We start from the raw sequence: 25,924 nt of genomic DNA, 5'->3' as shown, positions 1-25,924 counted from the left end.
GGCACACAGTTTTAATCTGCCAGCAAGTTTCATATCAGCGCACACTCCGCTGTAGAGTGAAAATTTTATTACATTTCAGAATATTTGGCCGGACGGGGAATGACGTGATGTAACGACCGTTGTGAATTCACCTTAACACGTAAGCAAGACAGCAAGAAGCTATTTCCTGAAATTCAGTTTTATATTCTGGCTGTTGTATGGCATGTGAACATTGTGATTAAAAATTTTCACACAAAAATTTTGCGAACAAACTTTAGCAGACAATCAAAAGTAGGGCTCTTTGCTCAAAAATTATTAACTTTGGGTTTTGCATTATCTCTGGTATACAGCGTGTTCCGGAAGGCCGCGATAGGTTTTAAGTCCTTTACTGCTATACTTTAGACATGGCGGTGGTTCCCATATCGAAGAAAAAGAAGGTTTGTGTCGTTAATGTGTTAGACAGGTGATAGCGAAACGTTTTACGCATCATAGGGAAATTTGTATTGGTTTGTGTATGAACATTTTGGATCATAGTGGTGCATAACAGTACAGATATCTGTCTGGATGCGGTGGATTCGGTTTGCGTTGCACGTTGTGTGTACTGATAGGTTATGTAGTTGTAGTGTTGTCAGGTTGTTAATATTATTGTATATTGTTGCAGTTCGTTGGAGACGGCGTATTTAAGGCCGAATTAAATGAGTTCCTTACGCGAGAACTCGCTGAGGATGGATATTCCGGCGTGGAGGTTCGTGTCACACCAACGCGTACGGAGATCATCATTATGGCAACAAGAACACAGAACGTTTTGGGCGACAAGGGTCGGAGGATACGAGAATTGACGTCCGTTGTTCAGAAAAGATTTAACTTTCAAGACCAGTCAATTGAACTCTATGCAGAGAAAGTGGCGACTAGAGGGCTTTGCGCTATAGCACAGGCAGAGTCCCTTCGGTACAAGCTGATTGGAGGTCTCGCTGTTAGGAGGTAAGTGATACGTAGATATTTTAGTTTTTGAGTATACGTGTTCTGTGTATTCCAGTGGAATTTCGTGATTTGTGGTGTAGATATAGACGTCTGCTTCAGGAATAACTGTTTTGCGATCACCAGCCACTTAGGCAAAAGCTTTTCCTTGAATTAACCCTTAGTTGGTAACTCGTGAAAAATTGGAAATTACGGTAACATCCGTCTGGGAGCCTAAGATGACGAAATTTTCAAAGAATTTCCACTGTAATGAATATCGGAAGTAACAATTTAAAAGCTTTATGAAAAGTTAATACTAATATTTTTGTCTTGCCATCACTTTTTACAAGATATAGTTAATAAAGTATTTTATTGATTTGCAAGATTCAGACTCTCAAATAGTTTCTAAACTTGACATGCGATTTCTCAAAAATCTTGACATTCATGCAAATAAATAGGGGAAAAAACTCAAATGTTGTACATATTTTCATGGGGCACTATAAGGAATTGGCTTTATCACATTTCACACACTTGTATGCTGTCATTGTGTTAAATATTTAGGGACAGTGACAGTTTTCTCTTTTCCAGCTTGTCACTTATTTTTCTTTTTGTTGGGTTCTCATGTCTTTGCTTTTCACTCAAAATACATGAAATACTTTTCCTGTGGTCGGAATCTGGAACCTTCATTGCATATGACGTCTTAAGTTCATTCCTATGCTCTTCATGAATTCAAATCTTGAAGTTGTACCTTTATGAAGATATATTACATAAGCATTTGTGCAGTTCCAAGATATTAGGAAGTAAAATACTGACAGTGGCCATTTCCTTGTTATCTGGTTAGCTGAGTAGTTGCTGCACTTCATATCTAGAGTCTCTACGCCAGATTTTCTGGCATTGTAGAAACTGGTTTGTTGCTACTTTCATGAGTATATTGCATTGAAGAAAGTGCTAAAACTGCCTTAGATTTTTGGGATAAAAGATAAGTGTAAGATCCTTGGTAAAACCATACGTACTGGAGCCCACTTCTTTCTTTGGGTTGGGAAGAAGCTCCTTTAGAACCTCTCTTTTGTTGGATTTTAGAGTTCCAACATGTCAACCTGTTTTTCAGCAGCTCCTTACACAGTTCAGTGGAGGAAAACCAATGAAACGGTGACATCCACACAGTAGCAAGTTCAACTCGTGAATGAAGCATAGCAGGACCTTGAGGAGCTTTTATACCTGCCTAAGAGATGGATGTTACCAGCTGAGGGTTAAATGATCAGAATTCATATGATCAGGCAATTTGCAGGCGGCTTTTGACGCCAATATCAACCACACCCACACGGAACAATTATTAGGCGATGACATATGTTGTCAATCCATTGCAGTTTGAGAGTAATAGAGACAGGAATACAATGTCAGATGTCTGCACTGTGGTCCACTGAATCTGATACCGGTTCAGAAATTGTTGGAACGAATACTTGCAGAGTTGTTTGATCCCATAGTGGAGCGTTCGACAGTGTCCTCAAAAGGTCTTATCAGCTCAGACATCCTGGGCAATATTTGTTGAAGGAAACAAAAGTAGGCTACATTGCACAACTTTTGTGCTCTCTGATGTATAATAAAATTTCATGAGATTTTTGTACAGGGAATTTGAAGCAAAGCAAGCAGGTACAGGAGTAATTGTGGGATAAACCAGGAACTTATCATGCCACTTTTTTGTAAAAGTATTCCTTGCAGACTCTTACAAACCCATATAAAAGACATTGATCTAAACCATACAAACTATATTTGGTTTTGTTATGCTATCATATGAGGCCCTAAACAATAAGGTAAAAGTGCAGTGGAAATTCTCATATTCTGTTGGTGCCCAGAATAAATCTAACTTCCATTATTTTCTATAATCATCTAAATGTGTCTTATATAAAAGTGAGCTTGAATCAGAAATACGATAAACTTCAGAAATAGCCCATTTTGTTTTGGAACATTGTATAAGGTGTTCAGCCCTTTTTTTCATAAAAAATGAAGGGGTATAAAAATCCAATAACAGGGGTAGTGTTCTTGGTGTTTGTATTAATTTGAGGTAATCACTTGAGTTGCTCAGCCTGCCGCTTTGCACTTGGGAATGTAAAGAATGTGTGATACATCTAGGTGAAGAATGTCGTGGGCTGGTTGGTATAGCATCTGCAGTTGCTAACTGTTTGATACAGTATAATCCACAGTTAACTAATGTGTACAGTGGGTGTGCACTGTATGGACATTGAATACGAAGCAAATGGTAGTTGACATTTATTGAACAAGTAGGAAACAAAAGTTTGTAGTGTCATGCCATCATTACATCACCAAACATTAAAGGCTGCATCGTAAAGCTTTCAAATTTGATCTAGTTAGTTTGGTGTCCGATGTATCATTCGCATAAGTTGTAATGATGTGGAGTGAGTCATTTTACATTAACATCACAAATTAATGTGTAAATGTGGCTACATGCTGAACCTCCAAGTTTTTCCCTTTACAATATTAGAAACCCTTCTAAAGGGGAGGAGTTGTTGAGAAACTTTTTCAAATTTTACTTTGCTGTGTATGACATTTTATGTCACTGGGTAAGTTACCAAAAGTAAGTTACTCCTTTGACAGACATCTACAAGATGGACATTGGTGAGTCTCACGTGTTATTCTTACACCATGTTTTGAGTGACGAAGACTTTCTTAGAGATGAATTACTCCAGAACTTTATTCCATATGACATTACAGAATGAAAATGTCGGCAAACTGATTTCTCTCTCCCTAAGATTTACAATGATTCACCGGCAAATGTGACTGAACTAAGTTGTTCTATTAGCTCCAAAATATGCTTTCCCATTTAAATTTTCATCAGTGACACCTAAGAATTTGAAAGGTTTTGGGCCCTAATTATTTCCTCACCATGTGTTAAACTTATCCTCATTGTGGTATCCCTAGATGTGCAGAACTGAATTTACCTTGTTTACCATTTCTTTTGTTGCCGTGTTCATGGTTGGACTGATTACAATACTAGTGCCATATGCATATAGAACTAATTCTGCTGGAACAATAGTAAATGTAAGATTGAGTCTTGGTAACCCTATCGTGATTTCTCCCTCGTCAGAATAATTTCCCTGAACTAAAGTTGAATTTTTAATGGCAACTTTTTGAGTTGTTTTGGTTAGATATTGCATCCATTGGTGGGCTACCATCAGTGCAATAAAACTTATTTACATAGAATATTGTGATTTACACAGTTAAACATCTTGCAGAAAATGCCGGCCAGCACTATTTTGTTGTTCAGTACTTGTAGTATTAGGAGAGTGAACAAACAAATGACATTCTCAGTAGAAAAACTGTTCTAATATCCAAGCCATGATTTTCTGAGGTCATTATCGTTGTTCATGTGAGATACTATTCTAGAATACATGTCTCAAATTTTGGAAAATATCAATGTGAAACTTGTAGGAATGTGAGAGGTAATAGTAACCTTGGCTCATGACTTACCTTAGAAGATAGGTTAAGGAAAGACACATATATTTGTAGCATGTGTAGACTTATAGAAAGTACTCTTTGAAATTCTGGAGGTAGCAGGGGTAAAATACAGGAAGTGAAAGGCTATTTACAACTTGTCCAGAAACCAGGCAGCAGTTATGAGCTGAGGGCCATGAAAGGAAAGCAATAGCTGAGAAGGGAGTGAGACAGGGTTGTAGCCTATTGACAGTGTTGTTCAACCCACACAATGAGCAAGCAGTGAAGGAAACCAAAGGAAAGAGTAGGCATTAAAGCTCAGAGAAAAGACACAAAAACTTTGAGGTTTGCTGACGACATTGTAATTGACAGACAGCAAGGGGCTGGGAAGAGCAGGTGAATGGAATGGTCAGTGTCTTGAAAGGAGTATGTAAGATGAACATCAACAAAAGCAGAACAAGGATAATGAAATGTAGATCAATTTAAATGAGTTGATACAGAGGAATGACACACAACTCAGTACCAGGTGTACCGGTATGAAATGAGGTTTTTTTGTGAAAATGAAACACTAATTTTGAATTGAAAAGTAAAAACATTTTATTCAAAGTACTGACCATTGCTTTCTATACATTTTGACCACCTTTGTGGCAATTTGTGGACACCACGCCAATAGAAATGTTGGTCTTTTGAAGCAAACCAATCAGGCACCCAATTTTCGACTTCTTCATAGGAGTCAGTGTTCCTCAGCCAGTGCATGTCCCATTGATGAAAACAAATGATAGTCGGAAGCGGCCAAGTCTGGTGAATACGGTGGGTGGGGTAGCAGTTCCCAGCCAAGTGTCTTGATTGTATCCTGAACCAGTTTCGTTTTGTGTGCAGGTGCATTGTCATGTAAAAAAAATTACTTTGCCATGTATTCTGGCCCATTCTGGTCTTTTTTCGATCAATGCATTGTTCAAATTGATCATTTGTTGTCTGTAGCGATTAGTATTCAGTTTCACTGGGTTTTAGAAGCTCATGATACACCTTTCTGATCCCACAAAACACAGAGCATTGTCTTCTTGCCGAATTGATCTGGTTTTGCAGTTGATGTTGATGGTTGTCCTGGATTAACCCATGATTTTTCCCATTTAGGATTCTTAAAATAAATCCATTTTTCATTTCCAGTAACAATTCAATGCAAAATTTATTTTCTTTCATGTCTTTGAAGCAAAAGTTGGCAAATGGTTTTTTGGTTTTCCATCTGTCTTTCATTCAATTCGTGTGGCACCCATTTTCGCACTTTTGTATCTTTCCCATAGCTTTCAAACGGTCAGAAATTGTTTGTTGTGCAACATTTAGCATTGCTGCCATTTGCTTCTGACTCAAAGTAACATCTTCACCCAGTATTGCTCGCAATTCAGCGTCTTCGAACTTTTTTGGTGGTCTTCCACATTCTTCATTTCTTACATCAAAATCATTATTTCGGAACTGTTGAAACCATCTTTTGCATGTTGCTTCCACTAGAGTATGATCACCATATGCCTCGACAAGCATTCGATGTGGCTCTTCAGCACCCCTTTTTTTACTATTATTTATTTTTTATTTTTTTTCCCCTCAAATGAAAACAAAAAATTAATGCTTTCTGCAAATCACTTTCTGGTACCCCCCCTGCAGGTCCGGGGATTAGAATAGGCCCGAGGTATTCCTGCCTGTCGTAAGAGGCGACTAAAAGGAGTCCATCCCCCTCACGGGGGTAGTTAGCGCCTGCGTCCGGAGACGGACGGTTTCACGACCTATAATCGTGGTCTTTTTGGTTTTTCACTTCTCGTTTCTTCCTTCCTTTTGTTGGTTCCTTTCTTTGCTCTTCTCCACTTCACTGTCTTCCTTACTCTTTCCCTTGACTCCTCCTTGCCTTCTCATTGCCTTTTTCTCCTTGCCTTCTCATTGCCTTCTTCTCCTTGCCTTCTCCTTGCCTCCTTCTCCTTGCTTTCTCATTGCCTTCTTCTCCTTGCCTTCTCTGGTCTCCGCCTCAGCGTTTGAGACAGTCTGTCCTCTTTCTCCCTCTCTCTTCTTTTTCCTCTTCTTCCTTCCTCCCTGTGCGTGTCTGAAGGCCGACCCACGCGTTCGCACGCGTAGCCGGTGACGGGGTAACGCGTAAGTCCCCGCCCTGGGTAGACATGTAAGGCACGCGCGTACCCCCTGGTAAAGGCCAGGCCCGGGGAGGGGTGATTGCCTGAGCTGATACCTTCTGACCATGCCGATTGGTCCCTCCGTCTGTTTCTCGGGAGGTGTGACCTGAGGTGTAAACATTCACCTAAGGCGGGAGTGCCCTCTGAGAGGGTCCCCACAAGGAAGGAGCGCGCCATCGGAGACGCTGGCAATCATGGGGGATTCCTCCGCAATGGATTCTACTCCATCTCTTTCGACTTCGACCCACAAACGGAAACGTGACCAGCCAACAGTGACAAAAATACTACCGCCTGCCCCACAGTTCCTCGTAGTTTCTCGATCTGAGGACGGAAAGGATTTTTCCTCTGTCAACCCTTTCGTTATCCAGAAGGGCGTAGATGCCATAGCCGGATCTGTCAAATCTTGTACCAGGTTGCGTAACGGTACCTTATTACTAGAAACTGAGTGCCTTTCAGGCACAAAAACTGCTTTGGGCCACGCTCTTGTACACGTTCCCTGTCCGGGTGGAGGCCCACCGCACTTTGAATTCGTCTCGTGGTGTAGTCTATAGTAGCTCTCTCGACGGATTGACTGACGAGGAGATTCAATCTTTCCTCGCTGAGCAGGGTGTGACGGCTGTCCATAGGGTCATGAAAAAGGTCAACATTGACCTTGTACCGACCCGGACACTTTTTTTGACCTTCGATAGTGTTCAGCTGCCATCGCGCATCAAAGCGGGCTACGAGGTTATTTCTGTTCGCCCCTATGTCCCGACACCTACGCGCTGCTACCAGTGTCAGCGTTTCAATCACACTCGCCAATCTTGTTCCAATGCGGCTAAATGTGTCACTTGTGGCAGGGATGCCCATGAGGGCGACTGTCCACCTCCGTCTCCTCGTTGTGTGAACTGTCAGGGTGACCATGCTGCATCCTCCCGCGACTGTCCTGTCTATAAGGAAGAACGCTGTATCCAGGAAATTCGGGTCAAAGAGAAAGTGTCCACCTCGGCTGCTCGCAAGCTATTGGCTAGTAGGAAGCCCACGCTGCTCCCAGCGGGGAAATACAGTACTGTCCTCGCCTCTCCTCGGACTACCAGGGAGGTGGCAACCCAGACCTGCGATCTGACCTTCAGCACCACGGTCGTCCGTTCGGCCAGTGCTAAGATCGCGCGGTCGACGTCTCCTCTTCGTCCCATCACCCCACAGACACCAGCCCCTTCATCAGCTTCTGCTAAAACGAAGACCCAGAAGTCAGATGCACGGGCCTTCAAGAAGGAACCATCCCGTGCAGACTTCCTCCGTCCCTCGACCTCCCAGCCTTCGACCGGTACTTCCACCAAACGTCCTTCTAAAAAGGCGCATAGGAAGCACAGTTCTCCTTCTCCGCCGCGGCGCCTTTCTTCTCCTGCGCCACCCAGCGGTTGCCGCCCCAGGCCGTCATCCGTTTCGCCTGGCCGCACCGCTGGTAGCCGAACATCTGGCCGTTCAACGGCGGAGGAAGCTCCCCCTCCCGGCCATCCTCCTGAGATGGCCGATGACCCTATAGACCCCATGGACGATGACTGTCCGCCTCCTGCTAGCGGCGGCAGTGCTCGCTCGAAGCCAGGCCCTAAGCGGCCTTCGAGGTGACCCCTTCTCTCATCTTCCTTTTCTTACGATGGCACTTATTACCTGGAATATTCGCAGCATTCGCTCCAACCGAGAGGACTTGAAGTTGCTGCTCCGCTCGCATCGTCCGCTCGTCGTAGCCCTCCAGGAAACGAAGCTACGCCCATGCGATCAAATTGCCTTGGCACACTACACCTCTGTGCGTTTTGACCTACCCCCTGTGGTAGGTATCCCAGCTCATGGAGGGGTTATGTTGCTGGTCCGGGATGATATTTACTACGATCCCATCACGTTGCACACCGGCCTGCAGGCAGTTGCCATCCGCATTACTCTCCCCACTTTTACGTTTTCCTTTTGTACCGTTTACGCTCCATCGTCATCTGCCGTTACCAGGGCAGACATGACGCAACTTATTGCTCAGCTACCTGCACCATTTTTGTTAACTGGAGACTTCAATGCCCACCATCCTCTTTGGGGCTCTCCAGCATCCTGCCCGAGGGGCTCCTTGTTAGCAGACCTTTTCAACCAGCTCAATCTTGTCTGCCTCAATACTGCCGCCCCTACTTTTCTTTCGGACACATCTCATACCTATTCCCATTTAGACCTCTCTATATGTACTCCCCAACTTGCACGCCGGTTTGAGTGGTATGCACTTGCTGATACATATTCGAGCGACCACTTCCCATGTGTTATCCATCTCCTGCAGCATACTCCCTCTCCGTGCTCCTCTCGTTGGACCATCTCCAAGGCAGACTGGGGGCTCTTCTCTTCCAGGGCGACCTTTCAGGATCAAACCTTCACGAGCTGCGATCGTCAGGTCGCACACCTCACGGAAGTCATTCTTGCTGCTGCTGAATATTCCATCCCTCACCCTACTTCTTCTCCACGTCGCGTACCGGTCCCCTGGTGGACCGCAGCATGTAGGGACGCTATACGTGCTCGTCGACGTGCTTTACGCACCTTTAAACGCCACCCTACAGTGGCGAATTGTATTAATTATAAACGATTACGTGCTCAGTGTCGTCGTATTATTAAAGAAAGCAAGAAAGCCAGCTGGGCTGCTTTCACCAGCACCTTCAACAGTTCTACTCCTTCTTCTGTTGTCTGGGGTAGCCTGCGCCGGCTATCTGGCACTAAGGTCCACTCCCCAATTTCTGGCTTGAAGGTCGCGAATGAAGTCCTTGTGGCCCCTGAGGCTGTCTCCAATGCCTTCGGCCGCTTTTTCGCCGAGGTTTCGAGCTCCACTCATTACCACCCTGCCTTCCTCCCCGCAAACAGGCCGAGGAGGCTAGGCCACGTGACGTCCGCTCCTCGAATTGTGAAAGTTATAATGCCCCATTCACCATGCGGGAACTCGAAACCGCACTTGGCCGATCACGGTCCTCCGCTCCAGGGCCTGATTCTATTCATATTCAGATGCTGAAGAACCTTTCTCCTGCGGGTAAAGGTTTTCTTCTTCGTACATACAATCGCATCTGGATTGAGGGACATGTTCCCGCATGCTGGCGCGAGTCTATTGTTGTCCCGATTCCTAAGCCGGGGAAGGACAAGCACTTGCCTTCCAGTTATCGACCTATCTCGCTTACCAGCTGTGTCTGTAAAGTGATGGAGCGAATGGTTAACTCTCGATTGGTTTGGCTGCTCGAGTCTCGACGCCTACTTACCAATGTACAATGTGGATTTCGAAGGCGCCGCTCTGCTGTCGACCATCTGGTTACCTTGTCGACCTTCATCATGAATAACTTCTTGCGGAAGCGCCCGACCGCGGCTGTGTTCTTTGATTTGGAGAAGGCTTACGACACCTGTTGGAGGGCGGGCATTCTCCGCACCATGCATACGTGGGGCTTTCGCGGTCGCCTCCCTCTTTTTATTCGTTCCTTTTTAATGGATCGACAGTTTCGGGTACGTGTGGGTTCTGTCCTGTCCGACACCTTTCGCCAGGAGAATGGGGTGCCACAGGGCTCAGTTTTGAGCGTCGCTCTCTTCGCCATCGCGATCAATCCAATAATGGATTGCCTCCCAGCTGATGTATCAGGCTCCCTTTTCGTGGACGATTTTACCATCTATTGCAGCGCGCAGTGTCCACGTGTCTAGGAGCGCTGTCTTCAGCGTTCTCTTGACCGTCTTTACTCCTGGAGTGTCGCCAATGGCTTCCGTTTTTCTGCCGAGAAGACGGTCTGTATTAACTTCTGGCGCTACAAAGAGTTTCTCCCACCGTCCTTACGAATCGGTCCCGTTGCTCTCCCACTCGTGGAGACAATCAAATTTTTAGGCCTTACCTTTGACAGGAAACTTAGCTGGTCTCCACATGTGTCATATTTGGCCGCCTGTTGTACCCGTTCTTTAAATGTCCTCCGTGTTCTCAGTGGTATGTCGTGGGGAGCGGATCGAACCGTCCTACTTCGTCTATATCGGTCGATCGTCCGCTCCAAGCTGGATTATGGGAGCTTCGTATACTCCTCTGCACGGCCATCCATCTTACGCCGCCTCAACTCCATACAACATCGGGGTTTACGACTTGCGATCGGAGCATTTTATACCAGTCCCGTAGAGAGTCTTCATGCTGACGCTGGCGAATTGCCACTCACCTACCGGCGCGATATACTGCTTTGTCGGTATGCCTGTCGGCTACTGTCAATGCCCGACCATCCTTCTTATCGTTCCTTTTTTGACGACTCTCTTGACCTTCAATACGGGTTGTATGTCTCTGCCTTGCTACCCCCTGGAGTTCGCTTTCGTCGCCTCCTTCAACACCTTCATTTTTCACTCCCTGCAACCTTTTGAGTGGGCGAGAGCCGCACGCCACCTTGGCTCCAGGCTCAGGTCCGCGTTCACCTCGACCTCAGCTCGCTCCCAAAAGAGGTCACCCCCGGTTCGGTCTACCACTCCCGTTTTTTGGAACTTCGTTCGAAGTTCAACAACATGACTTTCATTTATACAGATGGCTCTAAGACCAATGACGGGGTCGGGTGTTCCTTTATTGTCGGGGCACAAAGTTTCCAATACCGGCTCCATGGCCATTGTTCGGTCTTCACAGCTGAGCTCTTTGCCCTCTACCAGGCTGTTCTGTACATCTGCCGCCACCGACATTCTGCTTATGTCATCTGCTCAGATTCCCTGAGCGCCATCCAGAGCCTCAGTGATCCGTACCCGGTTCACCCTTTCGTACACCGGATCCAACGCTCTCTTCAGCAGCTGGTGGACGTCGGTACGCCGGTTAGCTTTATGTGGGTTCCTGGCCATGTCGGTATCCCTGGGAACGAAGCTGCAGATGCCGCGGCCAAGGCTGCGGTCCTCCAGCCTCGGACAGCTTCTTGTTGTGTCCCTTCGTCCGATTTTAGCAGGGTCATTTGTCGGCGCGTTGTGTCGCTGTGGCATGCCGATTGGGCTGCACTTACCGACAACAAGCTTCGGGCCTTAAAACCTCTTCCCGTGGCTTGGACGTCCTCCTCACGCCCTTCTCGGCGGGAGGAGGTCGTTTTAGCAAGGTTAAGAATTGGACACTGCCGGTTCAGCCATCGCCATCTGCTGACGGCTGCGCCGGCGCCGTTCTGCCCATGTGGGCACTTGCTGACGGTTCGTCACATTTTAATGTCCTGTCCCGATCTTAAAACACTGCGCCTCGATCTTAACCTGCCTACTACTTTAGATGCCATTTTAGCGGATGACCCACGAGCAGCTGCTCGTGTTCTTTGTTTTATCAATTTGACAAACCTCGCTAAGGACATTTGATGTTTTTTAATCCTATGCCTGTCAGTCTGTCTTTTATTGTGTTTTCCCTTTTAGTTGTTGTTGTCAACTTGTGCCTCGCGGTGCATTCTTAGAGTAGTCAGGGCGCTAATGACCATTGAAGTTGTGCGACAAAAAAAAAAAAAAAAAAAAAAAAAAAAAAAAAAAAAAAAAACTTTCTGGTACAAAATTCGACATTGTTAACACGATGAAAACATGTTTGTTTCATGACTTGATGAATACTAAATATCTTTGACAGATGTAATACCAACCAAACAAAAAATTATAAAAAAAAGTTGTTATATCAACTTAATTATGTTGTTAAATTAACTTATGTCATGTATTGGAAAATTTGACTCGTTCCACATCATTATGAAATATCGTATTCATGATCCATGGAACTAGTATTTATCTAATCTCTAATCTAAACAAAAAAAATCAAGACTCGTTCACAACAAATGTTCCCTGTCGACACATTTATATCTTAACGCTCATTTCATACCAGTACACCTGGTGGGTGAGTTTTGCTGTTTGGGCAGCAGAATAACTGATGATGGCCGAAGTAGAGGAAATAAAATGTAGACTGGTAACCACAAGGAAAGTGTTTCTGATGACGAGAAATTTAACATTGAATGTAGGTTTGTTAGGCAGTCTTTCCTGAAAGTATTTGTATGGAGTGCATCTATGTATGGATGTATGGAATTGAAACATGGATGATTAACAGTTTGAACATGAAGAGAATAGCAGCTTTTGAAATATGATGCTATAGAATAATGCTAAAGATTAGATGGGTAGATGATGTAACTAGTGAGGTGATCCTGAATGGAATTGGGGAGAAAAGAAATTTGTTGAACAGCCTGACTAGAAGAAGGGATTGGTTGACAGGGCTCATTCTGAGACATCAAGGGATCAGAAGTTTAGTATTGGAGGGAAGTGGGATTAAAAACTGTAGAGGGACAGAGGTGAATACAGAAAGTTGTAAGCTGCAAGTTGCAGTAGTAATTTGAAGATATAGAGGCTTGCACTGGATAGTTGCATGGAGAACATCAAAAGTAGGGTTCAGCAATGGAATATTTCAATCTCTCTGGAAAAAGCCTGGATTTCATGATGTGTTGGATACTTCAGATAAGACAGAGCCAATTATAAAAGGAACAAATCTGTATATCTAATGGAAACACCATCAGATCCAAAGGAACTTTTGTTTGAGAGAATATATTATTTTCTTAATTTCAGAAAGATAGGTTGGTGATATATTAATGCGATTAAATTCAATGAGAGTTGCTTTTCCAGGTTACTGCTGTGACTTTGCTGTTGAACTGTTTGTCCCTATTCTTTCTACTGTGTTTAAGAAATAATCATTAAATATATTTGCTGCCTGTGACTTGTCACGTATAGCTCTTTGATTCAATTCAGTAGTGATGTCCTGTTTTGTGGCTGGTTGTCCTGACTGTCATTTCTCTACATCCCGTATAGCCTTAAGTATGTTTTTGGAATGACTGATTTGACACTGTGCATGTTCCTTGATTTTTAATAACTTTTCTCAGTAGTTTTGAATAGTTTTTGTAGAGGATAACGACTGCAGGATCTCTACTTCTTGCCACCAGATAAAGGAAGAATAGTTTATTGCAATGTATGTCCTGTTTTCCCCAAAAATCAGTAGTAGTAATCATAGAATGGAGTGAGGGTAAAATGGCGGTCTATATGCCTCTGAAGGGACCCTAACTTCTTACCTTTGTGGTCATAAGTGAAATGTTATGTTGGTGGCGTTAGGATCTTTCTGTAGTCAGTTGCAAATGCTGGTTTGTTGAATTTCCGGAAATACAGAAGCGTCCGATCTTACCCGTCGGCTTTGACCCATGACGTCACAAATATGGCGGAAACGACCATAAACGACAATTCCAATATGGCGGATATAAAAACATCGCATACGTATCATAAACACTGAAATACACAGGTTTCACAAAAATCCTAATGACTCTAACGGGACAAGCGTGGGAAATTGGGGGTTTTTGGGTGGGGAGAAACTAAATATACACAAATGTAGCCACCGACCGCCATACAAAACCACGCAAAACGACGAAAAAAAATCAACATCACGAAACTGACCAAATACCAAAAAACACATTCTTATCCAGAATCAGACACTTCCCTTGACCAACATAGATCTACAGTAACTCCCGATCCCATAAATTAGGATCGAACACTTCCCTTGACCTATATAGCTCAACAGAATCTCCCGATCCCAACACCCAATACAAAAATGAAAAACCACCACAAACCATAACAAACAAACACTTCCCTGAACCTACATACATCTACAGCAGCTCCCGATCCCATAAATTGAGATCAAACACTTCCCTTGACCTATATAGCTCAACAGCAACTCCCGATCCCATCTCCAATTACAAAAATCGACATACTCCACCAAACATTGAGATTAACACTTCCCTCCAGCTATATAGCTCAACACCAGTTACCAATCCCATATCGACCACTACCCATGACCTATGATCTCAAACACATCTTCCAATACGAAAACCCAATACCAACCTTCACAGCCACAAATCTCAATGAAACACTTCCCTATACCCAATACACAACACATACACCAAAAACAAAAAAAAAAATGGAACTTACCACAAAAAAGTTCAAGCCCCACAACCTAGATTGGCCACCAGGATCACACACACACACACACACACACACACACACACACACGGCAAAGAGAGCACTTTACAACTTCGGCAATTAATCCGAATAGCTGTAGAAACTTGATCAGGTCTAACGGTATCTCGCCCATCATCGCCCTCAACCGAACACTATTCATGCGATCTTTCATATCCATTCCTGAACAAAAAACCACAACCGAATACACTCAATAACAAACTCACACAGCGTACAGCAATTACCATTACATTAACCATCACACAAAACCGTTAACTCACTAATACAAATTCCGCTTCAAAACCACGAACACAGCACTCACCACTGAGCAACAGCAAACTGACCCCAACAAACCAAACAAACGTAAACCATGAACACACCACCAGAGGGCACGACAAACATCCCCACGACATCTACAAACACGCCACAATCACAAACAAAACTCCGCGCCGTAATGACATCACACACCACAACACGCTTACGTCACGGGTCAAAGCCGACGAGTAAGATCGGAGGTTTCTGTTGACCCGAATTTCCTTAGTATTGCTCAAAAAGAACATCACCTTCCTTACAGGGAGTGCCATTTGAGTTCCCAAAGCATCTGCATAACACTTGCATGTTTTTTTTAATCTACCAGTAACTAGTGTAGCTGTCCACCTCTTTGAGTTTGTCATCCTTTAATCTGATCTGGTGGAAATACGACACTTCAGCAATGCCCAAGAATGGGTTGCGCTAGAGTGATACATCAGATTACTTGTACAGATTACTTCTTATGTTTCCCAATAAAATGAAGTGTACCATTTGTCTTCTCCACTACAGTCCTTACATGCTCGTTCCATTTCATATAGCTTTGCAATGTTACGTCGAGATATTTAATTGATGTGACTGTTAAGCAATACATTACTATTGCTGTATTCACACGTGGCCCAATGAATTCGTTGTATTGTCTGTGAAACAGTGACAAGTGCTGGGTTCTGGAGCAGCACATATTGCAGCAACCTCAGCTCCGTCAGTGACGGTGTCTGACTGGCTGTATAGTTTTCCTTGTTGTGGAGATGTTTATTTTTCTTACTTTAAAATAAACCAGCAGTATATTACCCATCATAGACAATAACAAATTACATGAATGTGTGGTGTCTGTTCTTTGTCAGTGTGGATGTACAGATGTGTCCGATCTCCTGTGGGAGCCTCGGAAGAGCGAATAGGAGGAGATGGACAGGGGCTGCAGATACATGGTGCTCGATGGGAGTGTGGATCGGCAGTGAGGCGACCAGAGATAGTCCATGCAATTGCTAAAACACTATTGTGGCTGGTGCAGTCGTCATTGCACCTGTCTAGTTAGCAAGAAATCCCGGGTTCGAATCGCAGTCTGGTAAACATTTTCACTCATCGCCGCCAATTCTACGTAATGTGCCAATGCAACTGAGAGCAGTGATCCCTCCCATTTCTTCCCCTCTCCACCTTCAATTTACATATAGCAAAAAGTCATTTGTGTTTTTAACGTATGTATAGTGTTCAGTTTCAGAACTGTCCTTATAGAAAATGAATGGTCATAAAGAACTGAATGAGAATAGTGTCCTCATTTTGTGTCTGTATTAATTTGAAGTAATTGCTGTAGCTTTTCTCGGCAGGGCAGTTTGCAGTCTGGAATTTAAAAGAATGCATGCTACACCACTGTGAAAAGTAGACGAGAAACTATAGCATACAATTTTTCATCAGTACACTAACATTCTACATAAACTGCAAATTATGTGAGCACAAGAGTGCTATACTTAAAGACTGGCATTAAACTAACACATCAGTGACATTGTGAAATACGTGCGTTCAGAATCCTCATTAACACAAATCCACATTGTGACAATGGTGTAAAATGGTGTATAGAATGGGTTGCAGCTTTCCTGCAACAATGTTACCGCCATGGTCTTAAGTGTCTTGATAATTTACAGAAAATTTTTGAAGTTTATAACTGATTTGATTCTGTAGTTAAGACAGCGGAGAAATTGGCTGGGATGTGTCATGAGTCTCAACAGCAATGTTTTTTGCCTTGAGGGAACTACATATTAATCAGGATTTTTTTTGTGTTATGGTACCTCTCACAGTATGTGCCAAGCACAATTTAGGCACATTTTAGTTATGGCTAGCTTAGTTGTTTGTATTGCGTTGCAGAGTGAAACTTACTTCATTAGATGGTTTCAAATGTGGTCTTTCTAATGAAAATAGTTTGAGTTCAGTGAATATACATTTTTTGTAGAAATAGGCCGAAAATACCCATTTTTTATAATTTTAAAAAGTAAATTTTGCCCTCAGTTTGTAAACTACTGGAAAGGCATAGGAGAATGCAATGTTAGTTTCTAAGGCCTGTTGTTGGTGAGTCATAATATGCATTATTTCTGGGGATTCAAAAATCTAAACTCATTTTCATTTTTTTTTTTTTTAAACATCCCACAAGAGCTGTGGACAAAAGCAACCAATATTGTGAAGGAGAAAAACACTTTCTCAGGAAAAAGAATAAGGGAGGCTAGATGCCTGTTGGCTGAGGCCTGGAAAGTTGCAGAAGAATGAAGGAAAACTAAAATAAAAGGGGATGGATCAGCAATGTTTAAATTAAATACAGTGTTTCAGAAATTGGCTAGAAGCAATACAAATGTCTTCTTAAACAGTGCAAAGAAGTTGAAGGTAACAGAATGGGAAATTCAAAGGATCTTCGCAAGAAAATTAGACAGCAAAGGGAAATTACATATGAAAATTTGAATAAGAGATAGAAATGGGAAAGATCTAACAGAAGCAGAGGACGTTAAGGAAAAATGGGCAGAATATGTAAGAGATCTATATAAGAAAGAACTGCATACAGACAATGCTGACGATGATGAAATTAATGTTTTAGATGTTTTGGAGAATGAAGTCAAATGGGCTCTTGAAAATAAGGCTAAAAACAAAACTAGTGACATGGTGGAATTCCAACAGAATTGTTCAGTCATTGGAAAGAATGCAGTAAAAGTACTGCATTCCATATGTCAGAAAATATGGAGCACACAACAGTGCCAGAAGACTTGAGAAAACGAGTATTCATCCCAGTCCCAAAGAATGGAATTTCTAAAGAATGCTGAGATATCACTGAAACTTCTCACTTGCTAGCAAAGTCATGCTGAAAATGTTACAAAATAGACTTCGCCGGTATCTAAAGTGAGAACTACCCGAAGAACAAACTCGATTTCGTAAAGGAAGAGGAACCAGAGATCACATTGCCAACATTCAATGGATTATGGAAAAAGATACAGAATTCTTGAAAGATGTGTATCTGATTTATTGATATTCCAAAGCCTTCGACTGTGTTGTCGATCATAATAAATTATGGGAAATAATGAAAAATATGGAAGTACCAGAACACCTCATTCATCTCATATGGAGTTTATACTCTGACCAAGAAGCCATGGTGAGAGTTGTGTGGCTAAAGATTCAAAAAAGGCGGGCGTCAAGGGTGCAATACATTACTTACTCAGTGTGTATGCAGAACTCATTATGAGGAATGCCAGGTTAGGTGAAGATAAATTGGAATTAAAGTAGCTGGGATAAATATAATCAACCTTAGGTGCACATGATACTATACTGTTGGTGGCAAGTGAAGAAAAGTTACTCTCTTGCTGAAGGTGAAAGAACTGGTCTTAGGCGGAATATTAAGAAAATGAAAATTGTGGGAACTACACCTATCATTTCATGGCACATAGGAGGTAGTGTCTACATTAAATTATCTTGGTTCCCAGATTTCTACTGATGGTGACTGCAGCCACAAAATCAAGAGATGCTTGCTGCTTGGTAGAAAGCCAATGTCAAACCTTGGCAAGGTTTTAAGGATTAGAGGTATAACTTTAGTAACAAAGATCAGTATTATAAGGGCTATGGTCTTTTCAGTTATGATGTGTGGATGTGAGACCTGGACCATTAGAAAGATGGAATGGCGAAGAATAGACTCCATTGAATTGTGGTATTGGAGGAAACTTAAGAATGCTGGGGAAGATCGAAGGCATTAGAAGACATCAGAGGATGAGATGGATTAATGGCATCACAGAAGTAGTGTTCCAACCTGGAAATCCTACTGGAGAAAGGGAAGGGGGGGGGGGAGTGAGAGAGAGATTGAGAGATTTTTCCTGTCGATTTCACTTTAAAATATTTGTATGAAAATTGCTCATGAAATCTATTATTATTATTATTACTATTACTATTATTATATTCCTTTCTCAGACGTTATGTCTGGTTAAAAATGGAAAGTGACGTGGACCTTGATAAAGTGTGACTTCCTTTTAACTGTACGGTATATGTTACATTGCATTTAGGAACTTTCGGCTAATTGAACATGTATCAGTAATTACAGATTTCTGTAGTTGTATATATACGTTTGGATGTAGCTGCATTGAGTTGATGTACTGGTGGATATTGTGTGGTATGACTCCTGTAATAGTATAATTGGTATAATGTCAACTTTATCCTGATGCCACATGTCCTTGACTTCCTCAGCCAGTTGGATGTATTTTGCAATTTTTTCTCCGGTTCTGTATATTTGTTGTATTGGGTATGGATATTTCGATTAGTTGTGTTAATGTCTTCTTTTTATTGGTGAGTATGATGTCAGGTTTGTTATGTGGTGTTTTTATCTGTTATAACTGATGATGATCGAAGTAGAGAGGATATAAAATGTAGACTGGCAATGGCAAGGAAAGCGTTTCTGAAGAAGAAAAATTTGTTAACATAGAGTATAAATTTAAGTGTCAGGAAGTCATTTCTGAAAGTATTTGTATGGAGTGTAGCCATGTATGGAAGTGAAACATGGACGGTAAATAGTTTGGACAAGAAGAGAATAGAAGCTTTCGAAATGTGGTGCTACAGAAGAATGCTGAAGATTAGATGGGTAGATCACATAACTAATGAGGAGGTACTGAATAGGATTGGGGAGAAGAGGAGTTTGTGGCACAACTTGACCAGAAGAAGGGATCGGTTGGTAGGACATGTTCTGAGGCATCAAGGGATCACCAATTTAGTATTGGAGGGCAGCGTGGAGGGTAAAAATGAATACACTAAGCAGATTCAGAAGGATGTAGGTTGCAGTAGGTACTGGGAGATGAAGAAGCTTGCACAGGATAGAGTAGCATGGAGAGCTGCATCAAACCAGTCTCAGGACTGAAGACAACAACAACAACAACGGTTCTGTTCCAGTATAACTTGTATTCATCATTCTCCAGTACTTTTTGTGGTGTGTACTTGTACTGTTAAAAACTGTTATGGGTCAAACAAATGTCTTCTCTCCATGCATATTGAATTGGTGGTCGTGAAACTGTACCTATGTGAACTGGGAACATGAACTTTCACACAACATTTTGTCAAAATGTGTGAGGTCATGTGAGAACTTCTACACCTTTTGGCATAGAATGGCTGAGAGGTCAGTTACGCAGTTTTTTGAAACCTTCTACAGATTAATTTGAAGTGTGTTCTAGATCACTCTGCAGTATGAGATCTTTGTTTTGTTGTCTTAACTCCCATAGTTTTGACATGTGAGATATAATGTATTGTGTAAAGTCAGTGAATATACACATTCCACTTTTGTTTACAAGCAAACAATGAAATGCTTGCTTAAAAGGGGAACTCCCCATCACACCATTTGCAGCAGTGAGGGGTAAAGTAGAGACCTACAATCATTGTTCATTCTGCACAACTACTCTACTAGCAGCTGGAAAATAAGTAGCTTTTGAATGGCAAATGTCATACACTGTGTCAGTGACAGAACATGTGTCTTGTGATCAGAATCTCTTACCAACACACATAATTTGTATGCCAGGTGAGAGAGTGAGATATGCCTCATTGCCCAATATAGGTGTTGTATGAATGTGAATGTGGTCACTCCCAAGGAAATGATGTTCAATGAATGAATGCAACAGTGTCACAATCCCACACTTTCTCTGAGCTCTGTGAAAACATAAGATTTTAACGTTTTTTAAGTTGCTTTTCATTTTTGAAGTCTCAACTCTTCAGTTCCTTTGTTATGTAGTACACATGTTTGTTTTCATTTATGTGAGAAGAGTATGTGGTATCTTGCTTGCTTTCACTATTCATCACATTTACTTGTGATTGTAACACAGTCTTACCACATGACTCATTCTATAACCAATGTGTAGTATGAAAACAGCCAAGAATACAGAAAGAGAACAAACTTTTCAATGACTGGATGACAGTTTGTAATGTGTGTGGGGGGAGGGGGGGAATAAATGGCACGAGGGAGTTTTGAACATGGCTCACGTGCTTGCCAGGCCAAAACACCATAAAATTGTGTGTTCTGAAAATCCCATAACCCATTAGTAAATGGATGGAATTAATCACCTATAGCAGTAATTTTGCATACTGCAATGGCAGTGGATTTTCCAGCTAAGTTTGATCTTTCTGTAGTCCCAAAAATTCTTTCTGCTTGTATTTGACTGTTTCAGAGTATTTCATTGGCTGTTTGTCAAGTATACTGTTTTTAGTTTTTATTAGACCAGATTTGTATCACATGCCATGAGGAATAAATTTGCATCTTCTGAAACTGTAAGTGGAAGATCATTTATGTATTTTAGAAACAAGAGGGCCTTAGATATCCCTGAAGTACACTGTAGGTAGTGTCTTCAGAGTTGGACACCTACTGATGTGTGATGGACATGGAGCTGATGTACTGCCATGCAATAAAAATGAAAATCGATAAATCTGTGGTTTCCTAACTCACAGTAGTTTGACTTGAATAAGAATTTCACAGATCATACATTCATTAGTTTTAATCAAGTTACAAATTATTCCTATTAATAATAAATTATTGATGTTAGTCTGTGTTCTTGAGATAAATGACTGTTACAAATTAGTTACTTTTTTCTTTCATAGAGCATGTTATGGTGTTCTGCGGTTCATCATGGAAAGTGAAGCCAAGGGATGTGAGGTGGTGGTATCTGGAAAGCTGAGAGGTCAGCGGGCAAAGTCCATGAAGTTCGTTGATGGTCTCATGATTCACAGTGGAGAGCCTACGAATGACTATGTCGATACTGCTACCCGCCATGTGTTACTGAGACAAGGTAAAAAAAAAAAATTTGCTCTTTCTAATATTTGTTGGCTGTCTGTCTCCTGGTAATAAGTACCAGACTACCATGTGGAACAGCATTAGCAGTTGTGCAAACACTTCATTTTTACACTCCTGAAGAAATAATTCATTGGCCTCGTGCATCCTGTTTGTGATTATGATAATTGTGTATTCATATTTGTGTGATATGCCAAAGAGTCAAACAAGCCTGTCAAAGCTGTAACGAGTCCACATTAGCTGTGAAGGGTGCAAATATGAAGGTTACCCATTTTTATAATTTGTAGAGTATTACCATATTTACTCGAATCTAAGCCGCGCCAGAAAAATGAGACTTGAAATCAAGGGGAAAAAAAATTTTCCCGAATCTTAAGTCGCACCTGAAATTTGAGACTCGAAATTCGAGGGGAGAGAAAAGTTTTAGGCCGCACCTCCAAATGGAAACAAAGTTGGTCCATTGTAATAATGAGACACAATTTAGGTCGAATGAATGACGATACAGCTACAGTAGTTTGGTTAGAGTTGTAAGCCTAGCAGTTAAGCTTTACTAGGTAGCCATTGCTATGCGTCAGGCGCTCCGTTCGTATTTATACAGTACCCTACCTTTTTTACGTGCTTCGTCTGGTTTGAATTGATTGCTTACTTTTCTTTGAGCTGATAAGTGTCATTCTTTGTTATAGGTGTTCACATCACTCTAAGCTGAAAATGCATTACTGTACTATGTCATGCATTGTTTGTCGCATTCTGATAATGAGTGTTTACGGCCTGTCGCCGTTCGTGGCATGGCTTGCTTTTGTGCGCGCTACCGCCGCTTATAATTTATATAAAAAAAAGAGGAATCGTCTCATTAGCGAAACAATGGCATGAAAATCTTTGCAGACGCCTCTTTAGTAAATTATTCTGCACAGAAATTAGTCACCTTAGATTTAAAAATCTAGTCAATTGCCGTGCTTCATTTGACTGTATCACTATTGGGCATAAGAATAATACGAATATAAACATGACATGATATGTATATTCTTCTGCGTTTGCTGTTGTCTCACTCTAGTTTCGTAGTTTATTAGACAGACAGGATTTAAATGAGATAGCAGCAAACACGAAAGAATACATGGCAAAATGTTTATATTCATATTAGTCTTATGGTGAAGAGACTACTGCATGTGATTAACAATTCATAAAAGTTCCTATTAGCAACCATCTCTTCTGACAGGTAGGAAAAGATTCAGAATGTAGAGTTGGCCATATTGACAAACATCCCAAACAGTCTTGCCAGTCGGATTTTCGTAGTACATTGAAATGCTGCTACATTCGAAGATGAACAATACGGAATTTGTGTTTACTTCGTTGTTTCGTTGGACAATGTATGAAAATGCAGTGGTCGAAACTCGGGGCGGAGAAAGCTCGTCTTCCACGTTTTTTTTTTCTGACGCAGAGGTTTTGGTGCCAGTATTTATCTTTGTGCCTGCAAAGCATGCCTGTGTAGCGCTACATATATTCGACGACAGAAGTTAGTTGTGGTGGCACCTACCAACATTTTTCAGAACTTCTGCTTACTTTGCACTCGATTCTAAGCTGCAAACGGTTTTCTGGACTACAAAAACTGGAAAAAAAAGTGTGGCTTAGATTCGAGTAAATGCGGTAACTTTGGTGTGTGTTCATAGATTTTAATAATCTGTGATAATGTGTATATGAAAGTACAGATTATTTGTGAGGACTTTTGAAAATGTTTTGTGCATGTGTACATTATCTTGAACTAGAAAAGTCGTGTTTAAAAACTGAAGTCAGTGAAGTATGAAAAACATTTTCTTCTTACTGTTAACAAGCCCGGGATATCTGAATTGTTACTGTTAGATTGCCTAAAGTGTTTTGCTTCTGTGTTTTGAAACACTTGTACATATAGTGAAATATGCCTACAGATTTCTTGAGTAAGACATCTGTGACTGCAGGATAACCAAATGCGTTACCATGATACTCATGTGAAGGACATCGTCACCACTAGCAGTGCTTCAAAACTAAAAGTTGGATATATTTTGAGAATGCAATTATTGGTTATAATTTTCGTTATTTTTATAGACCTGTTGCTTCAGAATTTGTCAACATCCTTTCATCATAATTTAACACATTAATTTATTGTGTTGGTATGTATACCATATGAAGTGATCAGAATAATAGGTAGTATTCACCAACTTTTCTTTATTTTGGAGGTATTGCGTGTAACCTCAACTTGTCTAAGTCCATGTTATTTTAGAAGGCAAATTCATGGAAGCTTTAGAGCAGTAATTCCTTGTCATATGAATAAAAGAGGAGATTCTCAAACCTAAAGAATTTTCTCCCTCCTCCTCCTCCGTAATATCCTGTGTCTGGCACAGAATGGACACTGATGTTAAATTTCATTCAGCTCACTCAAACTATTCAGTGTACAAATATGGCATTGGCATCATTGTGTTCTGGAAGAGCTGCACTATGTTTGGATTTTACTTTTATGGGGGGGGGGGGGGGGGCAGCAAGTTACTAAGACAACTACGAACAGTTCATGAAAATGCAATTTCATGTGATGTTACTGACTCCAAACAGGATTCTAACACAAGATGATAATGGTTAAATACAGTGCATAATGGTCTGTTAGTACCTAAGTAGTAACCTGTGTGGTTTATGAGAAATGGCTCTCTAGGTTTGTAATAACTCGGTTATTAATTTTTTGCTCCATCTACTTATTTCTAAAATAAAAAAATAAGATTTATGCTGTGAGAAATCTGAAAGTGACATGGTTCTTCAGTGTGTACCTAAGTCTACTTGTACATCAGTTGGGAAACTTGTCTGCTAAATAGCAACAAAAATATTTTACTTTTACATCATTTGAAAGGTCGCCCCATCTTCTTTCATGATTTTCTCAAAGTAAGTTCACCAGGCAAATAATGTTTTTATTGTTAAACCCCTATAACCTTACAGTTTCTCTCTTCAGTATTTCTTCAGGCTACATGTATCTTTTATCACATTCCAAGCAACACAAATTCTGCCATTATGCTAAAAAATATGTGCTCAGTTTTATTTGTACAAGACAATGAATAGTCAACACATGAATTTTTGTTCTTTTTTCCAGGTGTGCTTGGTATAAAAGTTAAGATTATGTTGCCTTGGGATCCCAATGGCAAACGTGGTCCCAAGAAGCCTCTGCCAGACAATGTTTCTGTTGTGGAACCTAAAGACGAGTTGCTGCCAACCTCACCATCTAGTGAGATCAAAGCTGCGAAGCCGGAGGCCACTCCTCCTATTGCTGCAGCAGCTGGCTTGTAAAATGTTACAGATGTTTCATTAATAAAAAGTAAAAACTTTGACTATGTACATTTTAGCTTCCCTAATTTTTCCAGCTTCACTCCTAAGTTTTGCACCAGCTCTTTCATTGCAGTATGTTCAGTGAATATCTAAAATTTTCTCATGATGGGAGTTATATCTATGGTCTAAACTCTTCTAGCAGCACAGTTCACGCACACGCACACACAAGGTCAGGAAGTACTTCTCTATGAATAATGTAGCAATCACTATGAAGACTGGTTTGACACAGCTTTCCCAGCTAGCGTCATGTCCAAAACATTTCACTTGGAACTACTGCGGCCTAAAACCACTTTAACTTGGTTATATTGTATTAAAATTGTAATCTCCCCCATACTTTCTTCTATTATCAAATCACCTAATCCTTGGTGTATCCTCCTGTGTCATGTTGTGCTATAAAGCTCTTTGCTCCCAAATGTGATTCTTCTTCCATAGTCACCTTATCTTTGCATCTATTAACCTGTAGCACAAGGTTTTAATGGCTTTTGTTTTCTATTCTGCTATTTATTGTCCATGTTTGCTTCTGTGTAAGGTTGCATCCTCTAAAAATACTTCCTTGAAAGACTTGCTTACATTGTTTGTAGTAGGACTCTTCTTCAGTACATTATCTGTTCTGCTAAACTGTTCTTTAGAGTCGTCTGTCAGAATTATGAAGTCATTGGAGTCATTCCATGTCAAATGGCCTAAGTGTCCCCACTCGACCATCTCAAATTTCGATGAAATTTTTGCAGGATGTACATATAGACCTTAAATGAAGCACTACCAGATTACAGCTTCATTTGTATGGTGGGGGCACTAGCCACCTTTTCATAAAGGGTCGTTTTTTGACGTTGACTGAAATGAATAAATGATCAACTTTATTTTACCATTGTTCAGGATCTATGAGACCTGTCGTGCTGAAACTTTGTGATCCTGTTCAACTTTTTGGGTACGATAGCTTCATTGTAGTAAAAAGGTCAAACTATGGTAA

General features: G+C 41.4%; 1 protein-coding gene across 1 annotated transcript; it reads left to right on the top strand.

The window, feature by feature from the left end:
* The first annotated feature begins 307 nt into the window (after nucleotides 1–307).
* Nucleotides 308–24,966, top strand: LOC126198883 (40S ribosomal protein S3-A). Its single transcript, XM_049935491.1, has 4 exons — nucleotides 308–416; nucleotides 641–960; nucleotides 21,435–21,622; nucleotides 24,725–24,966. Exons 1-4 carry the CDS (start codon nucleotides 384–386, stop codon nucleotides 24,916–24,918), a joined length of 735 nt encoding a protein of 244 aa, XP_049791448.1. The 5' UTR covers nucleotides 308–383; the 3' UTR covers nucleotides 24,919–24,966.
* The last annotated feature ends 958 nt before the right edge of the window (nucleotides 24,967–25,924 follow it).

This window comes from Schistocerca nitens, chromosome 8 (assembly GCF_023898315.1).
Source record: "Schistocerca nitens isolate TAMUIC-IGC-003100 chromosome 8, iqSchNite1.1, whole genome shotgun sequence".
In the NCBI taxonomy this organism is placed as follows: domain Eukaryota; kingdom Metazoa; phylum Arthropoda; class Insecta; order Orthoptera; family Acrididae; genus Schistocerca; species Schistocerca nitens.
This window is presented reverse-complemented; position numbering and strand designations above follow the sequence as displayed.